At 44.1% G+C, this 18,147-nt stretch overlaps 1 protein-coding gene across 1 annotated transcript in view; it reads left to right on the top strand.

Annotated features, from left to right (window-relative positions):
• The window catches only part of ASTN2 (astrotactin 2), a 469,553-nt gene that overhangs the window by 199,132 nt on the left and 252,274 nt on the right, over nucleotides 1–18,147 (top strand). The window contains exon 9 of the mRNA XM_078616120.1: nucleotides 1,200–1,284. Coding sequence (XP_078472246.1) covers nucleotides 1,200–1,284 — 85 coding nt within the window. The remainder of the gene's footprint in view (nucleotides 1–1,199; nucleotides 1,285–18,147) is intronic.

Below are 18,147 nucleotides of genomic sequence, written 5' to 3'. Positions count from 1 at the left end.
TGTTAAGAAAATGTCAACGTTCCATAAACTGCCGTGCTGGAAGGTGGAATTGAACCAATGACCTCTGGATTGCAAGTGCAGTATGCTAACCATTATACCCAGGCAGCATCCACATTTTTGTATGGATGGATGTAAATATGCATACTCTGCCCATAACTGACACTGTATACATATACATAACCCGTCGAATTCCCCAAGGTTGTCTTCCTCCTGACAATACTTGCTACACCCCGAGACTGTAAGCTTCGCATGCATATAAAGTTACATGTAAATTACTGACCGTATTTTTTCTCGGGTTTCTGCGATTGTGATTTTCCAAGGTGCGATGTCACGTTTCACAACACAATGATTATGCTGATATTAAAGGAGGCTTACCGGCTATAATAACTTAGCAAGCAGCGGAGTCAAAAGTCAAAGTGTTCATTTCCCATATACAGTCCTGCAGAGCCAGTGATGGAAATTCCACATTCCTATGTTGGGGAAAAACGTTGCCATAGGACAATGACTATTGACTTTCCCACACAAAGCGATATTAATTTTATCGACCGCAAGAGATATTCATATTTTCGACCCCTAAACCAAGGTTTGAACTTGCAAACTTTGATTGTGAGCCGTTTGCTTTGCTGCTCAGCCACATCGCTGGTTATTCTGATATCAGTTTCTCACAACTTTGTAAATTTTATTTATTGCGGTGTCCTCCTGCTTTGCTGTGTTTCTGGTACAAATAAAGTTCACTAGAACGTTTTTAAACGGCATGCAGTTCGCTTGACATTAGACTATCATGCCCTCTAATGTTTGCAACCTTACAATCAATAACGCACATGCTGTTAGTCGCGTGATAATATAATTGATAATTCATTGAACGATGAAGATAATTACGTTGTATAACCCCCACGCAAATGAATTGCTCACAATAACATTTCACAGAGCACGTATTCAATCGACGGTAGCTATTTCTGTCGAAGTATAATTGTTCGGCAAATTCATAAACATTTCGACCTGGACGTTTTGAAGCGAAGATAAAATGACCGACGGCATATAACGAAATGGCAGTATTTTTGCAAAACGGACGACACGATTAGCACGGATCTCACGCTGTGCGATTTATTCGCTGGATCGTCGTATAGCTGCATCCCGAGTCTTTTCCCCATTGTCGCCCCCTTCTCCACCTGAACTCTGATCCCATCTGTCCACCGCAGGAGACTGCAGCTGCCGGGATGGCTACCTGCCTGACCCTGTCTACAGCCACCTTTGCGTGCGCAAGCAGTGGGAACTAAACCAAGGGTGAGTCTCCCGCGACACGTGACACAAACTGCCCGCACCACCACCACCGCCGCCACCACAAGATAAGAGCTGCGATGATTCGCCAAGTCAAAATATATATTCTTGGTTCTTTCGGTAAAGTCACGTAGAAGGGAAACAATAAAATAATAAAATATAAAACAATAAAATTCTCACGACATTTCGATTTATTGTTTTATATTTTATTATTGTATTGTTTCCCTTCTACGTGACTTTACCGAAAGAACCAAGAATATGAATCCCTGCAGTCACGAAAGCTTTAAATCAAAAGTCAAAATATGCGTGTGCAATATTTTCGGAGGGGGTGAGAGCTTGCGTAGAAAGCAACATATACAAAATACGATTGTAGCATTATTACTCATTCTCTCTAGCGATGAACATTCGTTTACATCTTGTTTAACATTCACTGAGCCATGCACCCCCCCCTCCTTCCGCTGACTTTTCTCGGCCCTGCTTTTTGTGTTCAGTTTGTTGTCCTTCCCCCGCATCTCGGATTAGCACGGTTGGTTACGTACGGTGCAAAATAAGTTCAACATACATCAAGTTCAACATGATCAGTCAGCTGCCGGACGATGTCTTCCTACGCTGCAACAATCGCAACAATGTTCCATCTAGTGTCTGTGTACGTATGTTGAACTTCTTTCGCACCGTATGTAGCCAACCGTGCTAATTGGAGATGCGGGGAAGAACAAGAAACTAAACCCAAAAAGCAGTTCTAGAGAAATTAGTTTTCAATTTAGATATTATTCAAACGGACGTGGGGGGCCGAGAAAAGTCAGCAGAAAGACGGGGTGGGTGGGGGGGGGGTGCATGGCTCAGTGAATGTTAAACAAGATTTAGACTGAATGTTCCTTCCCTTTATTAATTCTAACCTTACTCCCTCCCTTTGATACTGCTAATCCTGCATAATGCATGGGCATAATGACTTTAAACCCCTCGCCAAACCTCCTACGCATTTCACAAGTAGTACTAATCGCATATCTGCATTTCCCATAAATATGCTAAATTCCTCTTGATATGCAAATTATTTTGTCAAGACACTCTTCGCCCCTCCATCCCAGCATAAATAGTCGATCCAAGCCTGGGGCGTGCCATTCAGACTCTGCCTTCTCGACAGACCTGTTCTCCACCTGAAGACGGCTGCTTGCGTTGTGGCCGAAACGTCGTGAGAATTATTTTATTATGTTTTATTTTTATTATTTTATTATTTTCCTTCTACGTGACTTTACCGAAAGAACCAAGAAGATGAACGCTACAATCGTAGTTGGTATATCCTGCTATCTACTCAAGCTCTCACCCGCTCTGAAAATATTGCACACACTTATTTTGACTTGGCAAATAACCACAGCTCTTATCTTGTTCTTGGTTCTTTCGGTAAAGTCACGTAGAATGGAAATAATAAAATAATAAAAATAAAACGTAATAAAATAATTCTCACGACGTTTCGGCCACAACGCAAGCAGCCGTCCTCAGGTGGAGAGCAGGTCTGTCGAGTAGACAGAGTCTATTTTATTATTTCCATTCTACGTGACTTTACCGAAAGAACCAAGAAGATGAATCCCTGCAGTCACGAAAGCTTTAAATCGAAATTTAGCTCTTATCTTGTACATAACTTAAGTCGGTGTCCATTCCCGAGTCTCGCTCGTGTACTGTACTAAACAACATGCTTACAGTCTCAAGCTTTTGTGCACCGCGATAATCCAAACTTATGTTCATGCCTGTATGATGATATTATTATTGCAGCACGTGTGACCTTTTCAAAATGTTTTGATGTCGATGTTTTTATTTTATTTTTATTAGGAATAATATTCAAAGCGTTGTGTGGCTTCATTTAAACCGCTTATGTAGAGGCATTGTCATTTTTTTTCATCGTGAAGTTTTAATCCTAGGAGACACATGGCACATGTCAAAAAATATATAATATTAATAATTAAAAGATAGAATACATTTTCATCCACTGTTGCACTGGCTGTGACCTTTCGTAGAAAGCCTTCCACTGCTTGTGCAGTGACACCCGTGCCAGCATGGTACATAGAGTTTACCCTTGACTGGTTTGAATGAACATCCACACTTAAATCTTTCCTGTCCGTTTGCATACTCTGCGAGATAGGAGGCCATCCTCAGGCAAGCACAATGGAAGCAAATTGTCTGATAAATTGCATTGTTGATGCATCAATTACTAGGGTTCATGTTCTACAAAATTCCATTCTGGTTTATATCCTCAAATTGTGTTGACAAGTGCTATCACCGTTTGAATGAAATCCAATTTTTATCTCCATCCATTATGTATATGGAGTCTGTTCATTTGAAAATTAAATGGAAGGGGTTTTTCTGAGGTATTTTAATACAAATTCCGCACCCCCTATTTGCTCAGAAATGAGAAATGAATTTAACATCTTAATGAACTCTAGTTGGCTAAAAGGTTCAATTTAATCAGGGAAAAATACGCCGTTTAAAACAGTATTTACACTCTATCTTCCAGCACAATTGACACTTATGCACAACATTAAGATAATTCCTTGGCAGTAGGGCACACGAAAAATAAAATCTCACTACACTCATCATTGACCCGAACTAATGACATGCAACTATTGCACAGACTGATGTTTCAGGTATCTGCCCTTCCTTCTTTGAATACATTTATAGTCTTACAAAACAGCGGTAACGATGTAAGCGCTGAATTTTATTTCCAATTTGATTCATGCATTTAAGATGCTGCCATATCTTTCTGAAACGGTGAGAGCACTGGGCTTGCGATCCAGAAGGTCGCCGGTTCGATTTAATATCCTGGCAGCGGCAGTTGAAACGATGGGGCGAGTTTCCTGAATTCCTGCCTGCCGATGTCCACCAAAAGCGGTATAAATGGGTACAACCATGATTAATTGATTGGTGGGGTAAAGTGTGGGTTTCTCCCACCGGATCTGAAGACGTCTTTGCCAGCGTGGTAGAAGTTGGCCAACAGACCCTCTGGAGGGGCTCTTGCGAACTCCTTCTCTTGTGGAAGCCAATTCTGCCAACATTGGCATCAGCAAGGCATTGCAGGACTGTTCCTTTACGCACTCTTTTCATGTACTCACGACCAGCGCACATATTTACGGTGGTATTTATTCGTGGAAATATTGATGATTTCTATCGGAGGGACGCAAATGGAAAATGCAGCAGAGGACGGTAACTCATGGCCGGGAGCGGGATCAACAATCTGAAATGAAGATGACGACGAGAGCAAGGCGGAGTGTAAAGTATAATCTAATAACGGAAATCAACGTACGCCAATGTGGCCGAAGAGGAGAGTTATCAATCAGTGCACACTACCTGCTGTGACCTATGGATCGGAAACGTGAACTGTGACAAAGTAAATTGAGCAACATCTGAAAAGCCATTAGGCACGCCAGAGGTTCATGCCTGAGAAGTACACTGAGACACGGAGAGGAAACACATACATCGGCGAGCCACGAGTTAGAAATACCGTGTTGACTGTTAAAGAAAAAAAAAAGTACGGAGGCTTTGGTGGGACACATCAGCAAAAAATGGACGATGGCCGGTGGTCGAGACTGGTGACAGAGTTGCAGCCGAAGTAAGGGAAGACACGCAAGGGCGCATCCACCGGGGAGACGGAGCAATGAAATGGGCTCGTGTGCAAGGGGGCGATACGGAGAGAGACGGCCACGGCTGAGGGAGCCCTTCGTCCAGCAGTGAATGGATAATGGCTAATGACGATGACGAGAGAGCACAGTTGGCTAAGAGCGGTGGGAGAAAAGTTCAAGACACGTACATACATCACGACAGTATCAAACTAACATGGATGTTCAGCCCGTATTTTAAATACATTTTCAGATAAATTGGATTGCGTAATCTTTTCTCAAGAGCATCTAGCCACGGGTTCGACACGAACATTCCGATGCAGATCTGGCGCCGCGCAGGTTTTTTCACAGAAGTATGCACACCCTGCTGTCCATATGCTGCCTATCAAGCAATTGCTTCTTGCGATAAAATTCAAACCCACAGCTGGGGTCTTGTGCTGATCGGGTGTTTACTGCAGTGGGCCCCCCAGTTGTAGAACTCTCTACTGTTGCCCCCCCCCCCCCCAGTTGTGAAACTCTCTCCTGGTGCACCCCAGTTGTGAAACTCTCTCCTGGTGCCCCCCCCAGGTTGTGGTACTCCCTGCGTGCCGAGATGAGGCTCTCCCTCTCTTTAAACAAGTTTTTTTTTCTCCCGAATTCGTTTTATTCTTATCTTCGGGTATCTTATTTTGCCACCCAGTAATTTTTGTTTATTTTTGTTTACCCTTCTCATTTTCATGCACGGCACCTTGAGACGTGTGTGAAACGTGCCTTATAAGTGCACGTTATTATTTTTACAGTGAAAAGCGAAGTGACAGCCATTTTGGTACCCTGTCAAGCAGCCTGACGTTGGTTACTATGAAAGTGGCTCGTGCATTTTTTCTGCATCGCATTTGCTGTATTTGTATGCAATGTGTATATATTATCTGCGACAATATTTCACAAGACACACAGTGGCGCATACCATAACGCATATTACCGTATTTTCCCGCATGTAGCCCGCATACGCATATACCCCGCAAAAATTGCGTTTTGTGTAAAAAAAAATCAGATAGCCCACACCTCCATATAAACCGCATGCATTCATATCTTTAACTTCGTTACCGCACGCAGCTTAATTCCATCATATTAATACAAAGTTTACATTTGTAATACATTCCACCATCAATTGTTAACAGTAAAATCAAAAGTAAATATCCAATAACTAAGTAACACATAACTGGTAGATAAGTAAGTAAGCGTACTGTTAGGCTTACCAGCATTCGACCTCATCATATTACAGACCGGTAGTTACCCTTGTACAGTTTGAGCACTGGTAGATTGCGCACTGCGCAGACAATAGCGGCACCACGGTAACGCCATTGCCTCCTGGCAACAAAGCCATTGGAATTTTTCGATTTAAAGCTTTCGTGACTGCAGGGATTCATCTTCTTGGTTCTTTCGGTAAAGTCACGTAGAAGGGAAGTAATAAAATAATAAAAATAAAACATAATAAAATAATTCTCACGACGTTTCGGCCACAACGCAAGCAGTCGTCCTCAGGTGACAGCGTCTGAATTCAACCAGGTCTGTCGCCTCGACAGACCTGGTTTTCACCTGAGGACGGCTGCTTGCGTTGTGGCCGAAACGTCGTGAGAATTATTTTATTATGTTTTATTTGTATTATTTTATTACTTCCCTTCTACGTGACTTTACCAAAAGAACCAAGAAGATAAAGCCATTGGAAGTTTGATACAAAGCTCATGGTCGCGACTGTATCGTGCTCAGCCAATAGCAGCGGCCTAAGGGACTCGGCAATTATGATTCCGCGTCTGGTAGACGCTTGTTAAGGCCCTTCCCACTGTGCAATCCAGAGCCAAGGCTGGAACTTGCGCACCCCCCTACAGCCACTGAAAGTATTACGGTAAACGAAGCGCGCCCACTTCAAACATTGTCGTTTCATTGTACAACCAATTGGAATCATTTAACATGTGATAACATGCGCAATTTTATTGTGAGTGGTTTATTCAGCAGTGCTTTAGTCAAAGGTAAGTGTTGCATAGTGGATAGTCCTACCATGAAAAAATTCAACGGTGTTATGACATGTCACACGTGTAAAATATTTTTGGGATCGCCCGCACCTCCATACACCCCGCAGGGTCTTGTTTTGTTTGTTAAAAGTAGTCTACCCCGCGGGTTATATGCGGGGAAATACGGTACAGCGTAATACGTTACAGAATAACAGCAATTATTTTTTTTAAAATATTAGAAGCCATTTTACAGAAGCTTTGACCTTGGCATACAGCTCGCTCATATACATTTTTATTTAGTTTTATATATATATATAAAATAGAGCTCAGCTGCCAGAGTGATTGCAATTGGGTAAGCGTTCATTTGCAAATCATAGGTCACACGCCATTGTGATGCACAGGACTGAGTCCTTGACATTTGGCTCAGTTGATTTTAAACTAAAGTCATATTTTGTGAATCACTTTTGTGCAGACGAAATGTTACTGCGTGATTAGGCAGTGCCGCCGCGCCTCATATTACCTTCACAGATTTCCGTTTAACTCTTGCGTCTGCAGATGATTTTATTTGTTTGGCCTGAATATTAATGGTGCAAGCGCGCAGCCTTGCGCTAGTTTTTGTTTTTTTGCGTAAATGTCACGTGGCGCGTGTGTAAACTGACTCCGTGAATTAAAATGACATCGGTTGAAAACCCTGCGCCAAGGTTTACGCCGCCACGCAGGTACACCTTTTGTACGAGTCCATAAAGAAAAATATTATACTGGCGGTAGAAACACCGTAAGATCTTGTCTCGGCCTACAGGGTTATCAAAAAAGATTTGGAAAAAAAATGTAGACACAGGCTATAGAGATGGGAAATGTAATGTGCCTTTGACAGTTTTATTCAGATCAATTAAAAGCTCCTTTGTTATAAACGCCGTCTTTTATTTTTAGCACGCAATAGCAATAGCCCCAATTTATCACTTTCAATTTCAAAAGTGAAAGATGTGGGTTCCCAAGGTTGAAATGCGTTGCCAAAGGCCGTTATTAAGCTGCTTTATGGTGCCTGGAAGCCAGATGTAAGAAACACTTAAGTTTGAGAGCTCTTTCCATACACAGCGGCAATGTCCACTGCCCCACCCTGAACGCCAGACGTCCCTGTTCATATCCTCATATGGGCCAGAATAGGTCACAGTGGCTCTGCCTGTCCATTCACAGTGTTAGAATACGTGCTAAATAGGTAAAAGGTGCAGCCCTGCATTTAGATTATGCTCACATTATTGAGCATAATGTATGAACGACAATCGATCGGTTTAACACGTTTAACACGTAGGCTTTCGCGAACAATATTCATAATAAAGGTTTTTTGGGTTAGATCGCGTAAGTATAAATGTGCCGTAACCCTCCACCGCCCGACACAGCCAGTAAGGTTTGTCACGTAATCAACGCGCCAATGAGTTTACTACTTCAGCCCACCGGTGTGTTGGAGAGTAAATCCACAACATTTACTATGTGATCAGCAGGCAGCGTGTAGTGGAGTCAAATGTGGATACTCCCGCATTTTCCGAGACATCTGGTCAGCGTGGAAGAGTAGGCCAAACGCCCTCTAGAGGGTGGAGGCCCTTTTCCCTGCAGTGGCGTGAGTGGGCATTTTCAGGGCTGCACCTTCACCTTTTATTTGTGGCTGTTGTTCGTTAACATGTTAATAAGTTCGAATAGCACTGCTCTAAAATCTCCACGATACCCAGATGGTAAAAGGTGCCCCTTTATCGACCACGTGACAATACAAAGGATCGTAACTCAAATCAAACATTTAAAATTCCCTGCGAATATGTGACCAGACTACAGCAAAACCACAACAACAACGAATAATGCCAACTGCAGAATTCCCAGCACAATGAACAAGTGTTCATATGGCTGGTATTTAAATAAATAAATGCCCACGTGGCTTGCGGAATATTGTTAATTCTAGTCATTCTAAGTCACCGCTGGTCACAGAAATCCCACCAGGAATTTAATTTGCATCGGCTGGTGGTGGTGGGGGGTGTGAGCGAGCCATTTTTTGAATTCTGAATTCACGGTACACACTGGCGCTATGCAGACCACCGTGTACGGAGCCTCGCACCTTTGTACGAAATAAAAGGGCGAAGACAGAAGTGGAAAATGCATATGAATTTTTGGCCGATTATAATTGTATGGATTTTTTTTTTTTACGTGCCAGAGCCCCCAAATAAGATTATGGTGATTTATTCCTGTGGCATCGGTGGAATAATGATAAAATGAGACGCAGGGAAAAAAAAAAAAGTCCCACACCTTGGCTGTCTCTGGGCATTTAGGAATGCGTGCAAATATGGAAGCCATTTGTCACTTGGATGACTGCATGTGAGGTATGCAAAGGATCCCTTTTTGAATTAACCCCTTAGTTGAACTACCTTCGTAAATCATTATCATAATCATCAAATCAAAAGTGATTTCTTGCGCATAATTATCATCGAGTTAGGGCGTATCTATTATGCGTACAGCCCTGAGCCGTTGGTGGGAATTCCTCGTTCCTATGATGGGGGTGAGTTTATCCGGAGGGAGAAACACTGTTGGTGGCCCCCACAAAGTGGTTGATTGTTTTATCGACCCCAGAGGCATGATGGGCTGAGTCAACTGCCAACCAGGATTTGAACTCACGACCTTTTGACTGAGAGCCGCTCGCTCTACCGCACCCGAGCAAGTTTAAGGCCTATCCAACCAACAGCGAAGTGAACAAGAAATTAAAGAGCTGCACTTTTACCTTGCTATTTGCATATGCTATGATGTGTTTTATGAATATACTTGTGGGCCATAGGGCAATGAAGGTTGCATCGAAATTTTTTTTAAATACTCTGTTCTGCTCAGGCCGACCAATGTTATGGAGGTAATGTTCTTAAAGCAGGGATGAAATTATAATTTGACGAGGCAGCTTTGCATTGGTTTTTCCTGAAGCAGTTTTGTATTTTGCAGCCGTGGTAATACAGCTTGAAGCACAATCTAATTATTATGTAAATTCTGCTTTCTTTTGTAACAAAAATAATGCTAAAATACACGCAGGGCAATGCGCAGTTCCTTGTGGCCTGTTTGCGTCCGTTGGTTTGTCTGCATGCCCTGTTCACTCTGCTTGCGTAAAGCCCACGTGTTTAGACTGTCTCCACGTCCTTTGCTTATGCTGCCGTGCGTCTAGAAGTCTCCGCCACAGTCTTCCCCCCTTACAAGAAGTAGCCCAGGGTGTGTGTGTGCGTGTGTGCCAGATCCGTCACCATGTCAAGTGGGATTCGTGCCATCCTCGACAGCTCCCTGTTGTTTTTTTATTTTAGTTTTTTTCTATCCACAAATTCATTCCAAGTGTGCTGTCGGCATCGAATTACGAGATGAAGCCCGCTATTCGGAAATTGTCACGGAGTGGCACATCACCCCGCCCCCCCTGGCGCGTTAGAGAATGGCCTGCGGAAGTAGACTTCAAGGAAATTGTTCTGAGATCTCTTACGTGACATTTTTTATCCACGTCCTAAGGGATATTTTTCATTCTCAAGAGTGGGATTTTTTTTTGTCAATATTACGTGAAGACTCAAAGTTCATGCAGTGGCTTTTTTGAGATGTAATTGGTGATCGGACTGAGGCCATCAACCCGCTACACTTGAAAATATGGTTGCCACTTCTAATAAAAAAAGTATAATTACGAAGAGTATCTCACAATGTCATAAGAGGTGGGAACTATATGTAAATCTGAATATTTATTTAGAATCAGAATATTTATTTAGATGATGAGGAATCCGATGAGCTATTAAGCACAGACGCCCAGTAGTTTCACAGATGTCCAGGAGTATGCACATGAATTGTCTTGAGTGGTAAATCATTAATGTCCTCCGAAGACTTTGCAGATTTCCCATGACAGCCACCTCAAAATGAGCATGGCCCTAGGAAAACCAGCACAGGTGGGCAACTCGACTTGAGAACCCAGTTGAATCATGGGTGGCTGAAATCCAGATCTAAAGCCGTCACACTCAGCAGTGGCAGCTCAATTATCTGACCCATGCGCCATGCAGCCACAGGCCTCTGTGTTCTAATCTTATAAGTACGTGCGGCTGTGTGGCTCAGCGGAATAACACTCCCGCCCCTGCAGGTGCAACGGGACCGCGCGGTTTGAGAATTCCAATATTTGGCACGGGGGCGAGCAAAAAGATGCACACTTGCCTGCGTGAGCCAGGAGGGCAGCTCACATGCAGAGAGTATTCTCAGCGTCTCGTCCCAGAGTCAAAAAGATGCACACCAATGCATCGGCTGCAAGGAGCAGGTTGTTTTTACTCGCTCCGTTCGCACGGAACTTTAACGGAGAACAAAATCAACAGCTCCTGGCCCGTGACAAATATTCCTGTCTGGTCCAGTGGAGGGTGCTGCTGTCTGAGTGCTGGAATGCAAAGCGATGTAGAGATGTAAATTTTCGCAATTGGATACGATATCAAGTGTCACGACGGGACGATTATCGCGATATCAGTATGTTAACAGCTTTGCAACTGTGCTGCGCGTTTCCGTCGTGTTGTTTTTGTGCCTTTGCTGCAATGTCCAGCGCAGGCAAAGATTGATTCGAAGTTCTGCAGCTGCAATTCGGTCGATACCAAGGAAGCATGCAACGTTTGGCCAACGTTGTTGGCATGCGGTTGGCACTGTTAGATCCAACGCTCGCCCAGCGTCCCCACCCCCCCCCCAACGACGTTCCATGTTTACTGGGTGCAAGCCTGCCATAAGTCTGTCTCATCATTACTATAGACAACCCTTATGATGCACGATGAGGTACACACACATCCGCTACGTAGTTTTATGAACCAAAAAGCAATTTTGCCGTAATATAACTGTCGCTCTGTCAATTGATGTGATTTCATTCGTGTATATATGTATATTTTACAAATCGCTCATTTAAAGGAGAACATCTCCTGATTTACATCTTTGACCTTTTATTTTAACGCAAACACTCGCGACCATCCGCGCATTTGCGTGGGGTACACGGCCGTGGTGGAGGGTGGGTGGGGGAGGCATGGTGGCGTCACCTGGCTCATTCGGGCTGTGGAATTCAGTCGTTGTCATCGCAGAGATGTGCACGGTGACGTCGCCACCGGGGCACTTGCCCGCGCGTGCGCCAGTCAGCCGGCCAGTGAGCAAAACTTTTTTGTTATTATAATATCGCGCGGCTTGTGTTGTGCGAATGTGGTGGTCACACACCCAACAAGGCCACGGGATCGGTTGTAGGCTCAACTTCAAATTTAAATGTTAAAGTTAAACCATGACTTCTCTTGGGCAACTCAACAATACTCAGAAGATGTAATATTTCATTAAAAAAAATAATGAAATGAACAACAACAATCATCATTTCAACTTGTTCTTTCAACACAGTATTCACTCGCGAAGAGAGCCTCCAACTCAACGGTGCGAGGAGGAGCCACAAACGACCACGTGGTGCGATTTGGACCGGCGATATGATTACCGTTCACCCAGTACGGCATATCGCGAAATATCCATGTCACGGCAACTCTGGATGATGCTAAATGTCCACGCGGTGTCTTGTTGCCGTGCTGTATGTTGGGATAATGCACAGTATACTAGTCGAGCGTTTTAAGGCAGCTGAACTTGAGCATGAAAAGGAACGTAGCAATGTGTCTCGGGAAGAAAGTTTCTAATCGGCGCGTACAACCTGCTCTGGCATATGGTTCATAAAAAGAAAAACAACGGTCGTTAACAAATGGGTAGAAACCTCAAAAAGGTGTGCAAAGAGGCGTGGAGAGATGCATGGCTCGTAATTTAATTGAGGAGGCAGGGAGAGGAACACGTGGATTAGAGGACGCACCCGGGTTAAATGACATAATTCAAGCTGTCATGTTAAAGCGAGTGGGCTTGGGCAGGACGTGCCATCACGGGAGGGAAGGCGGCCGATTGGTCGAGACGGTTGACGGAGTGGCAGCCGAGGGATGGAACGTTTCACCCGGGAGAGAGAGAGAGGGGGAGTGTGCGTTGACCGATGAGATGCAGCGAGGACATCGTCAGCTCATGTGCAAGGTGCTGCGTGGTGATTTTGTTGCCGTATAGCGAGCGGTGGCGATGGCGACCTCACGTCACTCGATGCAAGAATACATCTCCATTGGGTCCTGTTCATCCGTGAAATCCTTATTGGCAAAGCTGCGCTATACTTAGCTAATTCATTAACCCCATTGTCAAACCCAAGAAACCTCAGACGTCTATCTAATTGCCTTTTAACTATCACAAGAACAAGAATAGGAAAAGGTGACAGAGACTTTACCTTTGCAGCAACGACGTTTTGGAAGGACCTTCTTTCCTCCCTAACCATGGTAAATCTTCCTTCAAAAAATGCCCCAAAGCAGAAGATTTATGCTGGATACAACTTAGTTTGCAAATCTGATTTGTAACTTTCATCGTTACCCGTGTATCGGTATTTCTATCTTAATGTGCAATGTTGTAGAGGGACTGTGTGTTGTTTTCTTGGTGTGGCCTGGGACTGTTTTTGTTGTTGTTTTGTTGACTTACCCAAGCTTGGGAATTGGTGTACTTATGCCATTTGAACTTATACACTTTATTTATTTTATGCATTTATTTTTAGCGATTGGCTTGCTTTTCCTACACTTTGCACTCCCATCGTGTCTTGCGTCATTTGTCATTAGCAACTTGCTAACCCGCCCCTACTGGACATCTGTAGGGGAAAAAAGAGCTTCATAGCTCATCGGATTTATCCAGGATAAATAAATATTCTGATTCTGGATTGGGGAGGCCTTCATCTAGCAGTGACTTGACCGTGGCTGCTGCTGCTGTTGATATGTTGTAAAGTTGCACCCAACACTATGGCTTGGCACACACAGAGGTGTGATCTTCGCTGCAGGCCCCTGCCGTGGTGTTAATAACTGAAAATAGCGGTGTAAAAAAAAAACACCACAACAACAACAACGACGAGTATTAGCAAGACCCACGCTGTTGTGGCACAGTATTTAGTGCTGCTTGCCTATGTGGACTTGTGCTGGGTGCATATGGCCTGTCCGGCATTTGTGTGAATGCTCGGGTTAAAGTGTGGGCCGATGTTGCGACGTCTTAATAATGGTCCGCATTTACTACCCAAGGATATTAATAAAAGCAAAAAAAAATGAAAGAATCGGAGCACCGTATAATTAGCTAAAAAACTGAATAAAAGCCACACAAATTCCAGTCAATAAGGCGATGATTAGATCAGCGTTGATATATCGTAGGGATCTTACTCAGATAAAGCAATTGGTGATAAAAGTGTTCAATAAACAGGAGGAGACAAGGCAGAGGAACGATTACTAATGAAGGCATTAAGAAGCAATTAGGGGCCGCAGATTCTGTTTCAAGGATGAAAACAAAATTAAGATTAAATAAAATCCAACAGTGTGACGAAAATGTGGACTCGTGAAAAAAACCGTTGCTGTTTAGATGTTTTAAATTGGACAAATGTATGAAGGCTAAACGATTTGGATTTTAATTTTTTTTCGATTTAAAGCTTTCGTGACTGCAGGGATTCATCTTCTTGGTTCTTTCGGTAAAGTCACGTAGAATGGAAACAATAAAAAATTATAAAATAAAACATAATAAAATAATTCTCACGACGTTTCGGCCACAACGCAAGCAGCCGTCATCAGGTGAAGACCAGGTCTGTCGGGGAGACCAGGTCTGTCGGGGGAGACAGCATCATTTCCCCCGACAGACCTGGTCTTCACCTGATGACGGCTGCTTGCGTTGTGGCCGAAACGTCGTGAGAATTATTTCATTATGTTTTATTTTATTATTTTTTCTTGTTTCCATTCTACGTGACTTTACCGAAAGAACCAAGAAGATTGGGATTTTTATGCAGTAAATGGTCGGGGTGGAATGGTGGATCGGTGTTTGCAACATTGCATTCATGAATCCAGTGGATTCCCGGCTGACATCAGTGACGAATGATATCTGAACCGGTTCTGCTTCCCCCCCACCACCCTACCCCCTTAATTAAGTTGCACTGACCAACTTGGTGAAGTATGGTCAAATAAGATCCACTTCCAACACGGCGCGGGGAAGCCTTCATCCGGCAGTGGATTTATATAAGGCTGTAAAGTAAAGTAAACCTCTTGAGTTATAATTCACAAAGGATTGGTTGTTTGCTCATTGCAGTTAATCACCAGCAATGCACCTTATCTGATTTGATCCGAGAGGCTAAGCAGATTTCGAGCCTGGTTAGAGCTTGACTCAGTGACCCGCAGCGCTTCTCAGGTGTTGGAGGCCCAGAGTTGGCAGTGGCTGATCCGAATCGGAATTTTTAATTTCTACTGGAGGAATCCGATGAGCTATGAAGCAGAGGTCGCAAACGGGTTTTGATTCCTTACCCGTACCCGTACCCGGCCGCACCAGGGTCGCAAACGAGTACCCGTACCCGGCCGTACCCGTACCCTACCCGTACCCGGCCGGGTAACGGGTAGGGTACGGGTATCGGGTACCTGATTGCGACCTCTGGGATGAAGCCATGTCGCAGGCGCGGGTGGGTTGATTCTAGGAACTTAAATTGTGAGAAGAGACAAGACGTTGGGAAATGAGCAGAGGTGGGACAAAGTCATTGTTATGCAAGTCCAAGTCGAGTCGCAAGTCATCAAATTCATGACTCGAGTCTGACTCGAGTCCAAGTCACATGACTCGAGTCCACATCTCATAGGTGGGACAAAGTCATTGTTATGCAAGTCCAAGTCGAGTCGCAAGTCATCAAATTCATGACTCGAGTCTGACTCGAGTCCAAGTCACATGACTCGAGTCCACACCTCTGGAAATGAGTGACAAACGGTTACTCACCAGTGACTCACGGCCTACCCGTACCCGTACCCGGCCGCACCAGGGTCGCAAACGGGTACCCGTACCCGTACCCGGCCGGGTACGGGTAGCCGGGTATCGGGTATGGTACGGGTTTCGGGTACCCGGTTGCGACCTCTGCTACGAAGCTCTTTTTGCACAGATGTCCACAGATGGCCAAGAGAGTGTCAGTGCCTGGGACGCGTGTGAGATGACTCTGGCTCCTCCGGTTCCCCCCCCCCCCCCCCCCACGTACTACGCGCTCGTCAGCAGTATTTCCCAACTAGAAAATGTAAAGATGCAGCCCTGCAATTACTTGCTCATGGCATTGCTGGCAGAAGGGGGCCTTCGCTCGAGGCGGAGCTCTGGACAGCTTATTTAGGGGGTATTTAGCCCACTCTTACATGTTGCACTGAAGCCTTGGGAGAGGTGTGAGTAATCACATTGGCCACATTTCCCTGTTGAATATCAATCCCGAAATCCAGTCTCGAGACTCGGTGAGGTTTTACTGGATATATAATCGTCATCTTGCAAGTTCTGAAATCGGGTCAGCAGTTATTTTTGGAGGAAATTAGTCAACGTATACAAGCTCTGTTGATAATTTCCCATTCACACGGATTCTAAAGATGCATCAATGATTCTCATCATTAATAAAAGCTGATGCTACAATAAAGATAGCTGAACTAGCGTATCGATCGTGTTCCTTTAGGCAACACAGTCCAACAATGATACATAATTTAGTTTGGTTGCTTGTTAAAATAACTTCTTGCTATAAAGTGCTTACACTACACTTTGCATTCCGTTCCGTGTTCGTAACATCTACGTCCTATTCTTTTGTAATTAGTTTCTCTCTCTCTCTCGTTCTGTTTAACTTTTGTTTGCTTTTATTTTCCTGCGTGGCGATATAAACGGCTGCAGGGCCCGCGTCACTTCCACTTAGCGTGTTCCTTGCGAGCGTTGTCATCTTCTGAGTTCTGCAACGAGATCACAGTAATCAGGCCCCAGCTTGCGGAAGGTAACGTTGGAACGGCTAACGGGGGAGGGGGGGGTGACGACGCCAAGGAACATCAGCGACACAACAGCGGAATGTTCCGCAGCGTATCGCTATCCCTCTTCGCACCTCCGGTGGGTATTTGGCCTACTCTTCCACGCTGGCCATAATGTCTCGGAAGAGGTGGGAGTCCCCACGCTTTACCCCACCACATTCCACCTGCCGATTGTCCATTAACACACATTTCTACTTGCCGAGCGAACAACACGGAGATCAAATCGATACGGCGACTTCTGTATCGCAAGGCCAGTGTGCTAAACGTTACACCACGGGCAGGATAATATTTTTATTTTTTAAAGTACTTATAATAACTATCAATACTTCTTGTAAGCAGTATTGTTATTCTTATTACACTATGTAACACAATTTTTGTTCCTGGGTAGTAAGTGTTATTTCGTAATTTCTCATGCCTAAAAAGTTTAGAAAATGGCTATTATTCCCCACAAACTTTGCTTTTGTGACCAGGACAGTGATATTTTGAAATTTACCGATTTTCAATGAGAAAACGGGCGAATTTGTGTCTTTTCGTTCACATGAAGTCAGAAAAAATCAACATATGAATCAAAATTAACATGTATTTATAGTAGAGTGATACAAAAATTACGACAAAAGATTTAGAGGTGAGTAGTTTTTCGAGATTTACAATTATACTATAAATCACTTTCGCGAAACAGCCCCCAAATGTAGTCTCCCATCATGTGTTCGTTATACTGTCCTTGGTAGCGGCGTTCAAAGTCCAGTTTATCCTGGTAGAAGGGCTCGCCTTGCTCCTCCGAGTACGCTCCCATGTTCTCATTGAATTTATCAAGATGAGCATCAAGGATTGGGACTTTGAGGGACATCCTACAGCCCATTGTGCCGTAATTCTTCACCAGAGTCTCAACCAGGTCCACATAGTTTTCGACTTTGTGATTGCCCAGGAAGCCACAAACCACTGCGACAAAGCTGTCCCAAGCCGCTTTCTCCTTACTAGTGAGCTTCTTGGGGAATTCATTGCACTCCAGGATCTTCTTTATCTGTGGTCCGACAAAGACACCGGCTTTGACCTTTGCCTCAGACAACTTAGGGAAGAAGTCTTGAAGGTACTTGAAGGCTGCCGACTCCTTATCTACAGCTCTGACAAATTGTTTCATAACGCCCAATTTGATGTGCGGTGGTGGCATCAGCACCTTCCAGGGGTCCACCAGTGGCTCCCACATGACATTGTTCTTCCCCACAGAGTACTCGGTCCGCTGTGGCCAGTCCCGCCTGTACCATCCTACAAAATGCATTTATTTCACCCATGACTAATGTGTAAGAGATTCTCGCAACATTTTTCATATATGATATATTTTTTCAAATATATCATATTGTAAAACATTTAAAAATTAAAAACTTTTACAAATTAAATGTTTTT

Source organism: Lampetra planeri, chromosome 49 (genome assembly GCF_965212315.1).
Source record: "Lampetra planeri chromosome 49, kcLamPlan1.2.h2, whole genome shotgun sequence".
In the NCBI taxonomy this organism is placed as follows: domain Eukaryota; kingdom Metazoa; phylum Chordata; class Hyperoartia; order Petromyzontiformes; family Petromyzontidae; genus Lampetra; species Lampetra planeri.
This window is presented reverse-complemented; position numbering and strand designations above follow the sequence as displayed.